Source organism: Aegilops tauschii, chromosome 4, assembly GCF_002575655.3.
Source record: "Aegilops tauschii subsp. strangulata cultivar AL8/78 chromosome 4, Aet v6.0, whole genome shotgun sequence".
In the NCBI taxonomy this organism is placed as follows: domain Eukaryota; kingdom Viridiplantae; phylum Streptophyta; class Magnoliopsida; order Poales; family Poaceae; genus Aegilops; species Aegilops tauschii.
In genome coordinates, this window is record NC_053038.3 from 490,378,558 (window position 1) to 490,392,287 (window position 13,730).

Genomic DNA, 13,730 nt, shown 5'->3' on the forward strand with positions numbered 1-13,730 from the left:
TTTTGGATGATTTGGACCTGCGGTGCGCCGCATGCGCTCCACGTACCACGTAGCCGACCCGTTTCTTCGGTGCTATGGGGCACCTAATCTTCTGCTGCTGATCCGTGTGAGCCCGGGTACGTATGTGGAGGTCACTGTTGGAGAGTTGAGTGAGTCACCACGTTTCTCCTGTCTGTCATGCAGCACTTTTCTGCCTAACGCTGGCTGCGAGCAAATAATATCTCGCACCGGCAAGCTGCGGTCATGGGTGATGTATACGTGGATGGATCAGAGTCGTGAAAGGGACGGCGCAAAAAAAGAATGTACGTAGCACAGTCCAATGGCGATTTTGGGCACTGATGATGGTGCAGTCCATTTGCCGACGGCGCATGAGAACTGCATGCGGATTCCAGCTGCCTGGGTGCACAGGTCAAAGAATGTGTAGCTGGTGACAGCGAATGATCACTGGAGTAGTCTGACTTCTTCTTCTTCTTCTTCCTTTTTTTCTGCAAGTTGGAGTAAGTCTGACTTCTGACCGAGAATGTGCGTGATAGTCCCATCTGATAGGCATGTTTTTTTTTTTTGCGGGGACATCTGATAGGCATGTTGACGTGCAAGAAAACCCATCCATGTACACTGCTGTTATCTGAAGAGGTAGGCAGATGAATCACCCTTGAACTTGCACAAATTTCAGCAAAATCAAAAAAACAAAACAAAAAGGGTAAGTGTGGCTGCTGGGATTCGAGCCCAGGTCTCCACGGCCACAACGTGGAATTCTCACCACTAAACTACAGCCACTTTGATGTTTGCAAAGAGGAATCATCTTATTTGTAGTGTATGACCTCCAGATAACGTTTCAAAATAAGAAACTTCCACTGCTGTACGGATCCAAGCCCAAGACAGTCCATCTGGGCTGGATTGGTCATTACCAAGCCCAGGACGGACCGACGACGGTCAAGCCCCACCAACCGCGGAGCGCGAATCTCCAGGCGAGAGACACCGGCTCAAAACCCCTCCACCCCGCATTCTTAGGGTTTCCTCTACTCTCCTCCGTCCGGGCAACTCCACCCCCGACCCAACCGTACCGGCGGCGGCGACGAACCCGCGCAGCGCAGCCCAGGCGCCATGGCCGCGCCGGAGGCACCCACGTGCTACGTCGGGGTCGCTCGGCAGTCCGCCGCCTTCCGCCTCATGAAGCAAATGGTACGTACGCGTTCCCTGACCCGATCACCTCCACGGGGAAATTGACGATCAGAAAATGTGCAAATTATGAATGTTTGTTACGCCTGGACTCGAGGTGGTAAGGTAGACTACATAGAGCAGCTTAGCATTCAGTAATTCATTTGAGTTGCTTATATGTAGGCTAGTTTACAGTTAAACTTTCCAGGAGTTGCTATTGGTCAGCCTGTTCGTGTAGATAGCAACTTTCGTTAATGTTACGGAGATAAAACTTAAGATATTGTTCTTGGATTGCTATATTCAAAGTTGCAAATATAGCGAATGTGTCTTCTCATAGGGAGAAGCTAAAATTTATGCTATCTCAGTGTGCTGCAACTGCACAAAGAGTATGATTTATCTAAATTCGTGAGATTTTTCTTAGCAAACCCCTATGAGGGGTATGGATAAATTGGCATTTGGCATTTATGCAATCTCTCCCTAATCAGATACGTTTGTCAAGTTGTACTGATGGTGACTGTGCGTTCATTTAGAAATGGTATATTTTACTGATCTCTCCATGACTAGTTTTCTTCTTCTTGTGTGGTAGGGATGGGAAGAAGGTGAAGGCCTCGGGAAAGACAAGCAGGGTATAAAGGGGCATGTCAGAGTGAAACAAAAGCAGGACACACTAGGTATGCTTAGCTCTTTGTAGAAATACTGCTCGATTTAACCATTTGTTGAGTAAAGAAGCATATTTGTCTGATTGGCCATGGGTGGGGTTGCTGAAATCCGAGTCTGTTCTCCTACGCAGGTGTTGGTGTGGACAATCCTCAGAATAAATGGGCGTATGATACCACCCAGTTCGATGATATACTAAAGAAACTGAAAGTGGTATGGTGTATAGCAATTCTTTTCTCTGCTGCTTATATGAATGAATGAAGATTCAAGTGTCTGATCATGTCCTTTTATCTTTTTCTTTGTCATTTGGTAATGGCCACTCTCTGTGCTGACAGCAATCCACAACTCCTGCTAAAGGTAGCATGAAAAATCTGCATGTATGTTCTCTTTTTATAATCTGTTTTGTTAGTTATTGTTTAATCTTGTTAATTGTTTCTACAGAAATTGAGGATGTAAGCAGTTCACCTGACAGTACACCCAAGAAAGATAAACCTGCAAAAGATGAAGTCGCTAAAGTTACCCGGCCTCAAGGAAGGTTGGTCTCGCCCCTAATTTCGGTCCTTTGATTTATATTTTCTTGTCATCACACCATTATGTCTTACAGATATAAGAAAAGGGAGAGGGGGAAAAGTGTGAGGGGTTATTCAGCAGTTGATCTTGAAGGCATACTTGTGAGTGATTCTTTTCTTGAATGTTGATTCTGTCAGGCAATCTACTTAGTGTCGATGAATATTTATTTCCTCCTTCAGAGTGTGTACCATGTGGTTAACCTGTAATATCTTATAAGATTGAAACATTGTGTTGGAACAGGTTCGGAAGAAGGAAAATGATTGCGAGGTGGATCAGGAAGTTCAACCATCATGTATGGAAGAGCCTGATATCACCATCGGCCAGGGTGCAGGTTGGCAACTCATCTGCATATGTCCTTTCACTATTTTTTTTTTCTGGACATGATTGGAATGCATTGAATTAGCTATCGCCCTATAATTTATTCTTCCAGAGGTGCTTGAAAATTGGAAGTTAGAATTAAAGGGTGCGTATTTGATTAAACTCTAAAGATTCCAGAATGCTTGCTAGTTTGGGTCTGGTTATCGATAATTTGCATGTTTTCAAATTATATAGAAGCCTGGTCGTTAGGTTTCTACTGCTATACTTAGAACAACTGCAAAATACTCCAATTTTTTTAGATTGGTGTGTGCACTGCATATAAGTTAATTATCTGTTTACTGTTGTGAGATTTGCTGATTATACTGTTGATGAACTTGGTTAGAAAGGAAGTCTATGTGCCAGCGACTATCCTTCTATTCCGCTGCTTAACCAAAAAAAAGCACATTTTTCTTGAATTTAAATTAGTGTACTATTGTTCATTTCTTATTGCTGAACTGTTCTGAAAATGTGCTATAAGAACTTCATTGAGGTTTTAGTAACTTTCAGTGTCAACTTATGTTGATTCAGTATCCCAAGCTGAAGATGTGAACTGGTGGGGGCACAAGTTTGGATATGTATCAGGAGGCTTTTTAGGAGCAAAATCTCGCAAGAATAAAAAAGATAATTCTAATGTCCGTCAGATGTTTGGGGAAGATGATCAAGAAAATCTGTACAACCTTGTTCAGGTTAGTATGCACGGCCCATAAGGTTCCCTGATGTCTTACTGTCAGCTCTGTTGTTTCTAAAATCGACCTTGAAAGTTTAAGTACCGCCCCTTATAGGTATCTTGTCAACTGCATCTAAGTACCTTGTTTGCCAATTAATTTCATTTGGCTGAGATTACGTACATACATTCTCACTTGAAGCATTGAATTTCTGTGGATGAAATTTTGCATGGTTACGCAATTTGCCTGATCTAATTTCATACAAACTGATATAATTCCCTGGCCGCCCCTGGTGTGCTATACCACCCTACATGTAACGGTGGTTCATGCTTCAAGATTCACGTAGTCGTCATCTTCATTTTATGACATTTCATTTCACACCTTAAGAAAGTCAACCCTACGTTGTCTAAATGTCCAAAACAAAGGTCAATGAGGCCTAGATTCAACTGCCACTCAAATCATTAATTTCATTTTCAACGCCTAACATCAGGGATGCAAATTTGGAACCTTTAGGGTACCCTCCGACCCTACTTACTGCAACCAAATGAACTAAAGTTTCAGAAATGAAGTGAATTCTGAAAATTGATCTCATTTTGTTGAACTAAAGAGGGTCTGAGGGTACCTTCAAGGTTCCAAATTTGCATGCCTACCTAACATACAGTGAAATACTATATTTGTAGAGGCAATATATGAATAGTGTATCACATGCTTTATAATGATGCATAGTACAGACACATGATAGCCGATTCTCAAAGCACGACCTGTGGTATATAACAAGCGGGTGTAGCCCACCGTTAATAAACAAATCAGCATTTGTACCTCAATTCCCAATATATCCATTATTTACAAAATGATCTCTCTGCAGGACAAAGCTACATCTGGAAAGCAGGGTCTTGGCATCAAGGACCTGCCGATGAAAGTTGGTGGCCAGCGTTGGAAGGGGAACAAAACCTCTCTTGGTGATAGTGATGAGGAAAACTCAACCCAGTCTGAATTATCAGAAGTGGAAGAAGATGAAGACGAGGAAGGATCTGCCAGTGATGCTAAAGTAAATGAAGTACATGTGAAAACTGTAAAAGAAGTTTGCGTGGATGCTAAACCTAAAACCAAGTTCAAGAAGCTTTGCAAAAAAATTCTTCATCAGGTAGAATCTCATTTCTTCTTTGTGAAGCACCGAAGCTTATGGAAGCTGTTGATGATGTTCATTATTTGTTATTCTTTCCAGGCTCCATCTCAGTCCATGAAATTGAAGGAGCTTAAGGAAGCTGTTGAAGCACAATCAACTATTTTCTCCGACTTCTCCTGTAGACGTGAAGCTCTTTCATTCTTGAAGAGGAAGGTATATAATGCTTCACATTGTCGTTTGGCAGGCCCTATTGATACATGTAGATTAAGCTTGTCTTGCTCATGCAAATCCATTTGGAAGTACCGCTATTCTCATCTAAGCTTTTGTTGCCGTTGCTTACATCTGATTCACTTTTCTTGTCGAATTTTCCAGCTCCAGGGAAGCAAGAAATTCAATCTGGAGGGCAAAAGGGTGCATCTTGTATCATGAAGCAAATACGAAGCCTACGGGACACAATATGATTTTGTGTGGCTCCTGCAGTCATATATTTGTCGATTGTTGCTTCAGACGAGTATACATACAGGCTGTGCACCAAGTGGCACGGTATAGATGTAAGGAGTCATAGGCCCTCGGGACGGGGGCCAAAATTTTGCAAATCTTGCCAGCTGCTGGAAATTTGGAAGTGTGTGCTGAGTCATCTGTATCGTAATATCCATGTAGCTGATGCATCTATAGGTGTTTGTAATTTTTTTTTGTTGGGTGTAGACTTGTATTTAGAGGATGGTTATGCCTATTGTGCATTGGCTGTCTCGGGTTTAGAACTCGCTCATATAAGTCTCCAAACTCACTTTGCTCCATAAGTTTCCACATGCATATGATCATCATCTATTTTCCCCCCAGCTCGGCATCTCATATAAGTCTCCAAACAAACTTTGCTCCATAAGTTTCCACATGCATATGATCATCAACTATTTTTTTCCCCAGCTCGGCATCGGTGTTCATTTAGCCAACAACCTGTAGGCAGTTATAGGGATATTTGTTCAGTTAATCCTGACAAAGCATAGAGTTCTAAACCTTGTTGAACCTTGATACACCTCATCTTTCTGCAAATAGTTGATTCTTCTTGCGCGTTTTCACTGTGCTGTCTGAATCTTCAGGATTGAGTGAATCGCATTTTGAATCAATCATGTTTGTGCATTGTGAAATCATTGATCTCCACATCTACCCTTTAGGGCTCCTTTGATACAAAGGAATTTTGTTTGATTTTTGGAGGATTTGGATCCTTAGTATTTCTTTCCTAGGATAGTCGTTTGATTCGTAGGATTGAAATCCTTAGGAGTTTTTCCATAGTATTCATTTTGTTGGGAACTTTTCATCCACTCAAACCTCTTTGTTGAATTCCTTTGTTTTTCCTGGGCTATCAAACACTTCCAAAATTTTATAGGGTACAAAAGGAGGTGACACTCTGTTCCTGTGTTTTTCTTATTCTTGCATTTCTAGAATCCTGCGAATCAAAGAGGCCCTAGCATAGATATGACTTTGGTGTACAAAGTGCAAGGGAATGGAGGCAAAGCGATGCCCTCTGTTACTGGATTCAAGTTGATCACTTGGATACACAACTAATATAAGTCATTCATGGTTGGACTGCAATGGAGCGATCCTTGGCGCCCTAGCTTTGTGCCGCAACGACACCCAGAGACTGGAGAGTACGTGAAAGACCATTTGTACAGATAAATGGTTGAGCATTTCGAACAAACTACTGACCACTCAATACATAAATAGCATGGATGCTTTACATAACATAAACATAATATAACTTGTAATACCAAGAACAGTTCACATGACATGATCTATTAAGCACAGTGTAACGCCACGATGCGGCTATATCTCTCACGTGTCGAGGCACGACTTAGAGGCATAATCGCATTGTGGTTTTGTCGCAAGAAGGGTCATCTTCACACAATCCCATGTAATGAACAAGAATGGGATAAAGAGTTGGCTTACAATCGCCACTTCACACAATACATAAATATAATTCATACATCATCCAAAATACACACATAGACTGACTACGGTCAAGATCCAAATGAAAATAAGATAACCCCAAATGCTAGATCCCCGATCGTCCCAACTGGGCTCCACTACTGATCATTGGGAAAAGACACATAGTAACGACCACGTTCCTCATCGAACTCCCACTTGAGGTCGATCCCATCATCTGCACTGGCATCGTCGGCACCTGCAACTGTTTTGGTATAATCTGTGAGTCACGAGGACTCAGCAATCTCACACTCGCGAGATCAAGACTATTTAAGCTTATAGGAAAAGATGGTGTAATGAGGTGGAGCTGCAGCATGCACTAAGCATATATGATGGCTAACATACGCAAAAGAGAGCGAGAAGAGAAGCAACGGAACGGTCGCCATCTAGTAATGACCAAGAAGTGATCCTGAACTCCTACTTACGTCATTCATAACTCAAACCGTGTTCACCTCCCGGACTCCGCCGAGAAGAGACCATCACGGCTACACACACGGTTGATGTATTTTAATTGGGTCAAGTGACAAGTTCTCTACAACCGGACATAAACAAATTTCCATCTGCCTCATAACCGCGGGCACGGCTTTCGAAAGATAATACCCTGCAGGGGTGTCCCAACTTAGCCCATCATAAGCTCTCACGGTCAACGAAGGATAAACCTTCTCCCGAAAAGACCCGATCAGTCTCGGAATCCCGGTCTACAAGACATTTCGACAAAGGTAAAACAAGACCAGCAAAGCCGCCCGAATGTGCCGACAAATCCCGATAGGAGCTGCACATATCTCGTTCTCAGGGCACACCGGATGAACACTACGTACAACTAAAACCAATCCTCGAGTTTCCCGAAGGTGGCGCTGCAAGTGGCTCTAGTTTGGACCAGCACTCAGAGGAACACTGGCCCGGGGGTTTAAATAAAGATGACCCTCGGGCTCGCGAAAATCCGGGGGAAAAGGCTTAGGTGGCAAATGGTAAAACCAAGGTTGGGCCTTGCTGGAGGAGTTTTATTCAAGGCGAACTGTCAAGGGGGTCCCATAAATCACCCAACCGCGTAAGGAACGCAAACTCAAGGAACATAATACCGGTATGACAGAAACTAGGGCGGCAAGAGTGGAACAAAACACCAGGCATAAGGCCGAGCCTTCCACCCTTTACCAAATATATAGATGCATTAATTAAATAAGAGATATTGTGATATCCCAACATATCCATGTTCCAACATGGAACCAAACTTCAACTTCACCTGCAACTAGCAACGCTATAAGAAGGGCTGAGCAAAAGCGGTAACTTTGCCAAACAACGGTTTGCTAGGAAAGGATTGTTAGAGGCTGACATGGCAATATGGGAGGCATGATATAGCAAGTGGTAGGTAGTGCAGCATGGCAATAGAGCGAACATCTAGCAAAGCAAAGATAGAAGTGATTCGAGGGGTGGTCATCTTGCCTGCAAGGTTCTCAGAGTTGTCGAAAGCTTGATCCTCGTAAGCGTACTCAACAGGTTCCTCGTTCACGAACTCGTCTCCCGGCTCTACCCAATACAAGAACACGAGCAATGGAACCACAATCAATCACGGGAAATGCACAAGCAACATGATGCAATACATGAATGATATGCACGATATGATATGCGATGCGTATGCGTGCTCCGGGAGGAAAATGATGAATAAGGCAGTAACTTGGCAAACCAAGCATGCCACTGGAAAGATGAGATGATTTCGGTCGAAATCGATATAAAGATCACCGGAAACGGATGCACGGTTTGCAAATGGCAAGCAAAACAAGAATGACACGAATCTGCGATTAACAGCAAGATAGCACTTAGAATGCAACAAGTAACAATGCTACAACACTCCAACGTATCAACAAAGTGTATGGCAGCAATCTACAGGAGATGCTTGACAAAAGATGAACACTGAGCTACGGCTAGATCACAACATAACAGCTCAAACAAGCATGGCAAAAGTGTAAAAGATAACAGGTTCGCAGACTTGGTGAAATTACTGGACATGGCAGAAAACAGCATCAGGTAGCAATGTTCAGAGCACGAAATCAACATGCTACAAGAACTTAACATGGCAAAATAAGGCATGACAGTATTCTATTAAATGCATATGACAAAAGGCCCTTACTGACCATAAGCCAAAAAGGACCAGAAGATATGATGGCAACAATGCAAACGTAGCAAGTTTCGTTAACAGGTTTCAGACTTAGCAGAAAACAGAGCATGGCAGAAACAATAATATGAAGGCCTCTTGGTGAGCTTGATGCACTCACCACAAAGCAATGCATGACAAAACAAGTATAGCTACAGCAAGATGGCATGTTTATGAAGCTATCCATGGCAAGAGCAAATACATAGCATGTATGGATCAACTACAATAAGCTTGGCAAAATTGAATAACACGTAAACAATCTGCCAGAAATATTTTATAGCAAAAGTAGAGCAAGATTGAGTCATGCTATGGCACCCCATAATTGCAGACAAAGGCAGGAATGGATCAATTACAACAATATCTACAAAACATCCTTACTGAACATCTCCAAAATATGCATGGATCTCTCTGTAGCACCAAGTTTACATGGCAACAAAATAACAGCAGACAAGGACTTACAGAAATTACTAAGTCCCTGAAATCAGAAACATTACGGAGCCTAGTTTGCATGCTTGTGTTAGTCACCACAGAGATCACAAAAATACTGGAAATATGGCATGGCATACAACAAGACACGTGTAGAGCTTATGCCCATAAGATGCACAAATTTAAAGATACAAAAATAACAAATCTCCAAGTTCTGCTAAGTAACAGCAGATAACAGCAACTAGCACTCTTGCACCAGAGATTTGGGCATCAAGATTGACTCTAATGAACATGGTGCAATTGAACAAAATGAAGAGCATCACGAGACGAACATTTCGATATATTACACGCGCGAAACAGAGCTATATGCAGAGAGTTATGATACTATGAACATGGGCACATGCTGTTAAAATTAAAGACTTAGAAGATTTCGGGGTCTCGGGAAAAGTCAACGTTCGGTCAAAACAGATCGAGATCGGCTGGAGGGAGCTCGGGCTCGTCGCCGGCACTGGAGCTGCGGGAGGAGACGACGACGCTCGACCGGAGGGAGAGGAAGGAGGGAGAGGGCGGCGGCCGGAGGAGAGGAGGCGACCGGCGACCGGGCGGCGGCGCGGCGAGGCGGCGGGGCAGGCCGGCGCGGGAGGCAGGCGGCGGCGGCTGCGGGCGGCTCGGGGCCCGGTCGCGGCGCGGGCCGGCCGGCCTCGGGCCCGGCGGGCCGGCGGTGCGGGGAGAGAGAGGAGGGCGACGTGGCAGCGCCGGATTGGCCGGGAGCAGCGGCGGATCTGTCCGGCGACGTACGGACACGTCCGGCGGCGCCGGAGGGCGATTTTTAGGGTTGGACTGCGAATGTATTTCGGGAGAGGTGCATATATATAGCTAGAGGGAGTTAGGAGAGTCCAAATGAGGTGCGGTTTTCGCCCACACGATCGTGATCGAACGACCTACAACATGGAAGAGAGTTTGGTGGGTTTTGGGCTGTTTAGAGAGGGGGTTTTGCTGCAACACACAGAAGGCATCTGCGGTTACCCGGTTAACCGTTGGAGTACCAAACGACCTCCAAATGGAACGAAACTTGATCGGTGGCCTCCCGGTGGTATACTAGGGCCACTTGACAAGCCTCGGTCCATTCCGAGAATGTTTGACACCCGCTCACGAAAGAAAACAAGAGGGGTGCGCCGGAGGCGATGGGAGCGCCAGATTGCAAAACGGACAACGGGGAAAATGCTCGGATGCATGAGACGAACACGTATGCAAATGCAATGCACATGATGACATGATATGAAATGCATGACATGGACAAAATGCAAAATGAAAGACAAAACCCGACCACGAAGGGAATATCATAACACATAGCCGAAAATGGCAAGAGTTGGAGTTACCAATATGGAAAGTTACATCCGGGGTGTTACAACACTCCACCACTACGAGAGGATCTCGTCCCGAGATCTAGGACTGAAAGAACTCCGGATATTCGGAACGGAGATGGTCCTCGCGTTCCCAGGTGGCTTCCCGGTCGGAATGGTGCGACCACTTCACTTTCAGGAATTTGATTGACTTGTTGCGAGTCTTGCGCTCAGTTTCTTCAAGAATAGCAACGGGGTGCTCATGATAAGACAAATCTTCTTGAAGGTCAATCTCTTCGAAGTTGATAGTGCGCTCAGGCGTCTTGAAGCACTTGCGGAGCTGTGACACGTGGAACACGTCGTGCACGTTCGCGAAGTTGGAAGGAAGCTGAAGTTGATAAGCGAGGTCGCCTCTTTTGCCAATGATCTTGAAAGGACCCACGTATCTAGGGGCAAGCTTCCCTTTGATACCGAAGCGACGAGTGCCTTTCATTGGAGAGACGCGGAGGTAGACATGGTCTCCGATCTCGAAAGCCACATCACGGTGCTTACTATCATAGTAACTCTTCTGGCGCGATTGCGCGGCTTTGAGATTATCACGGATGACTTTGCACATTTCTTCAGCTTCTGTGATTAAGCCATTGCCAAGAAGTTGGCGTTCACCAGTCTCTAACCAATTGAGAGGAGTACGGCACTTTCTGCCATAGAGAATCTCGAATGGGGCCTTGCCCGAACTTGCTTGGAAGCTGTTGTTGTAGGAGAATTCAGCATATGGAAGACAATCTTCCCATTTCATGCCAAAGGAAATGACACAAGCCCTGAGCATATCTTCAAGAATTTGATTGACTCGCTCGACTTGGCCACTAGTTTGAGGATGGAAAGCTGTGCTGAAGCGAATGTTTGTGCCCATGGCCTTCTGGAAGGAGTCCCAGAACTTAGAGGTGAATATGCTTCCACGATCTGAAGAAATCAATTGTGGAATGCCGTGCAAAGAGACAATTCTGGAGGTGTATAGCTCTGCCAACTGAGCTGCTGTGATGGATTCTTTGATTGGAAGGAAATGAGCCACTTTAGAAAGCTTGTCAATGACAACGAAGATAGCATCATTTCCGCGCTTGGACTTTGGAAAACCAGTCACGAAGTCCATTTCGATATGATCAAACTTCCATTCTGGGATAGCAAGAGGTTGAAGGAGACCAGCTGGTCGTTCGTGTTCTGCTTTCACTCTTCGACATACATCACATTCATTCACGAATTGAGCAATTTCTCGCTTCATTCGAGTCCACCAATACGACTGCTTGAGGTCATGGTGCATCTTCGTACTTCCAGGATGAATGGAAAGAAGAGAATTGCGCGCCTCGTTCATAATGACTTTCCTTAGATCACCTTTAGGAACCACAAACCGGTCCTCGAAGAATAAAGTGTCTCTGTCATCAATGCGATAGCACTTGTATTTGGAAAGACCCTTGTCGATACCATGTTTCACCTTCTTCACCATGGTATTCAGGAGTTGTGCCTCACGAATTTGATCTTCCAAAGTAGGAGAGACTATGAGGTTGGCAAGAAAGCCTTGAGGAACAACTTGGAGATTCAGCTTGCGGAAAGCTTCACAAAGATCCGGTTGGAATGGCTTGAGAATTAAGCTGTTGCAATAAGCCTTCCTGCTTAACGCATCTGCAATGACATTGGCCTTGCCTGGAGTATATTCAATACTCGGATTGTACTCTTGAATCATTTCGACCCATCGAGTCTGCCCGAGGTTGAGGTTTGGCTGAGTGAAGATGTACTTGAGACTCTTGTGATCGGTGAAAATGTCCACTTGTCTTCCCAACAAGAGATGTCTCCACGTTATTAATGCATGGATAACTGCCGCCAACTCAAGATCGTGAGTGGGGTAGTTCTTCTCATTGGGCTTCAACTGACGAGAGGTATAGGCCACAACTTTCTTCTCTTGCATTAACACAGCACCGAGACCTTGGAGAGAAGCATCACAGAAAACTTCAAATGGCTTGGATTCATCAGGAGGAGTCAAGACAGGAGCTGTGACTAGTTTCTCTTTGAGAGTGTTGAAAGCAACGTCACACTCAGGAGACCAGACATACTTCACGTGCTTCTGGAGGAGGTTGGAAAGAGGCTTTGCAATCTTAGAGAAATTCTCAACGAATCTTCGGCAATAGCTTGCAAGACCAAGGAAACTGCGGAGCTGCTTGACATTCTGAGGAGGTTCCCAATTCACAATTGCGGACACCTTCTCGGGGTTAACAGCGATGCCCTTGGCAGAGATGATGTGACCAAGGTAAAGAACTTCATCAAGCCAAAACTCACATTTAGAGAACTTCGCATAGAATTGATACTCTCTGAGCTTGTCGAGCACCAATCGCAAATGTTTGGCATGATCCTTCTTATTCTTGGAGAAGACCAATATATCATCGAGATACACCAGGACGAATTCATTGGTATAGGGGTTGAAGATGAAATTCATCATCCGAGAGAATGTTGGAGGAGCATTGACAAGGCCGAAAGACACGACAGTATATTCATAAGAACCAAAGCTTGTTCTGAATGCTGTCTTGGGAATATCTTCTTCACGAATGCGAATCTGATGATAACCCATACGAAGGTCAAGCTTGGAGAATACTTTAGCACCTTTGAGTTGCTGGAATAGCTCATTGATGTTGGGAAGTGGATACTTGTTCTTGATTGTCTTCTTGTTCAATGGACGGTAGTCGACACAAAGTCGGTCCGTGCCATCCTTCTTCTTTACAAAAAGAACACCACAACCCCATGGAGAAGAACTCGGTCTGATCAAACCCAGACGCTCTTGTTCATCGAGCTGTTTCTTCAATTCCTTCAGCTCCTGGGTCCAAGCTTGTATGGACGCTTGCAAACGGGTTCAGTGCCTGGCTCAAGATCGATAATGAACTCAACTGGCCGGTGAGGAGGCATACCCGGAAGCTCTTCTGGAAAGACATCTTGATACTCACAAACGACTGGAATCTGAGAGATGGCATCCAATTCGCCCTTATCATTGAGAGAAAATAACCGAATGGTTTCATCACGAGCGGCATAAATAATCACCTCCTCAGAAGAGTGTGTCAATTGAATTTCCCTGGCAGCACAATCAAGTTGAGCCTTGTGCTTAGAAAGCCAGTCCATCCCGAGAATTAGATCAATATCCGAGTCACCAAGAACAACTGGAGAAGACAGAAATTCATAGTTTCCCATCTTGATGGAAATATCCGGGACACAATTATTAGATGTCATTTGCTTGCCCGGAGACACAACCTTCAACGGGATAG

General features: G+C 44.5%; 1 protein-coding gene and 1 non-coding gene across 2 annotated transcripts; one reads left to right on the top strand and one right to left on the bottom strand.

Moving 5' to 3' along the window:
- Positions 1-705: 705 nt before the first annotated feature.
- On the bottom strand, positions 706-777 carry TRNAH-GUG (transfer RNA histidin (anticodon GUG)). Its single transcript has one exon. It is a non-coding gene; the product is annotated as a tRNA-His (tRNA).
- Positions 778-931: 154 nt separating this feature from the next.
- On the top strand, positions 932-5,333 carry LOC109783547 (G-patch domain-containing protein 1). Its single transcript, XM_020342149.3, has 11 exons — positions 932-1,182; positions 1,745-1,829; positions 1,949-2,028; positions 2,151-2,172; positions 2,257-2,350; positions 2,420-2,486; positions 2,626-2,716; positions 3,271-3,428; positions 4,273-4,551; positions 4,633-4,746; positions 4,906-5,333. Exons 1-11 carry the CDS (start codon positions 1,105-1,107, stop codon positions 4,960-4,962), a joined length of 1,125 nt encoding a protein of 374 aa, XP_020197738.1. The 5' UTR covers positions 932-1,104; the 3' UTR covers positions 4,963-5,333.
- The last annotated feature ends 8,397 nt before the right edge of the window (positions 5,334-13,730 follow it).

What these genes read in the sequence shown, in the direction of transcription:
- LOC109783547 (XM_020342149.3), top strand. Translation starts at nt 1,105, where the DNA reads ATGGCCGCGCCGGAGGCACCCACGTGCTACGTCGGGGTCGCTCGGCAG. An exon ending in TACTAAAGAAACTGAAAGTG is followed by an intron (nt 2,029 to 2,150) that starts GTATGGTGTATA and finishes CTGTGCTGACAG; the next exon opens with CAATCCACAACTCCTGCTAA. An exon ending in GTTACCCGGCCTCAAGGAAG is followed by an intron (nt 2,351 to 2,419) that starts GTTGGTCTCGCC and finishes TATGTCTTACAG; the next exon opens with ATATAAGAAAAGGGAGAGGG.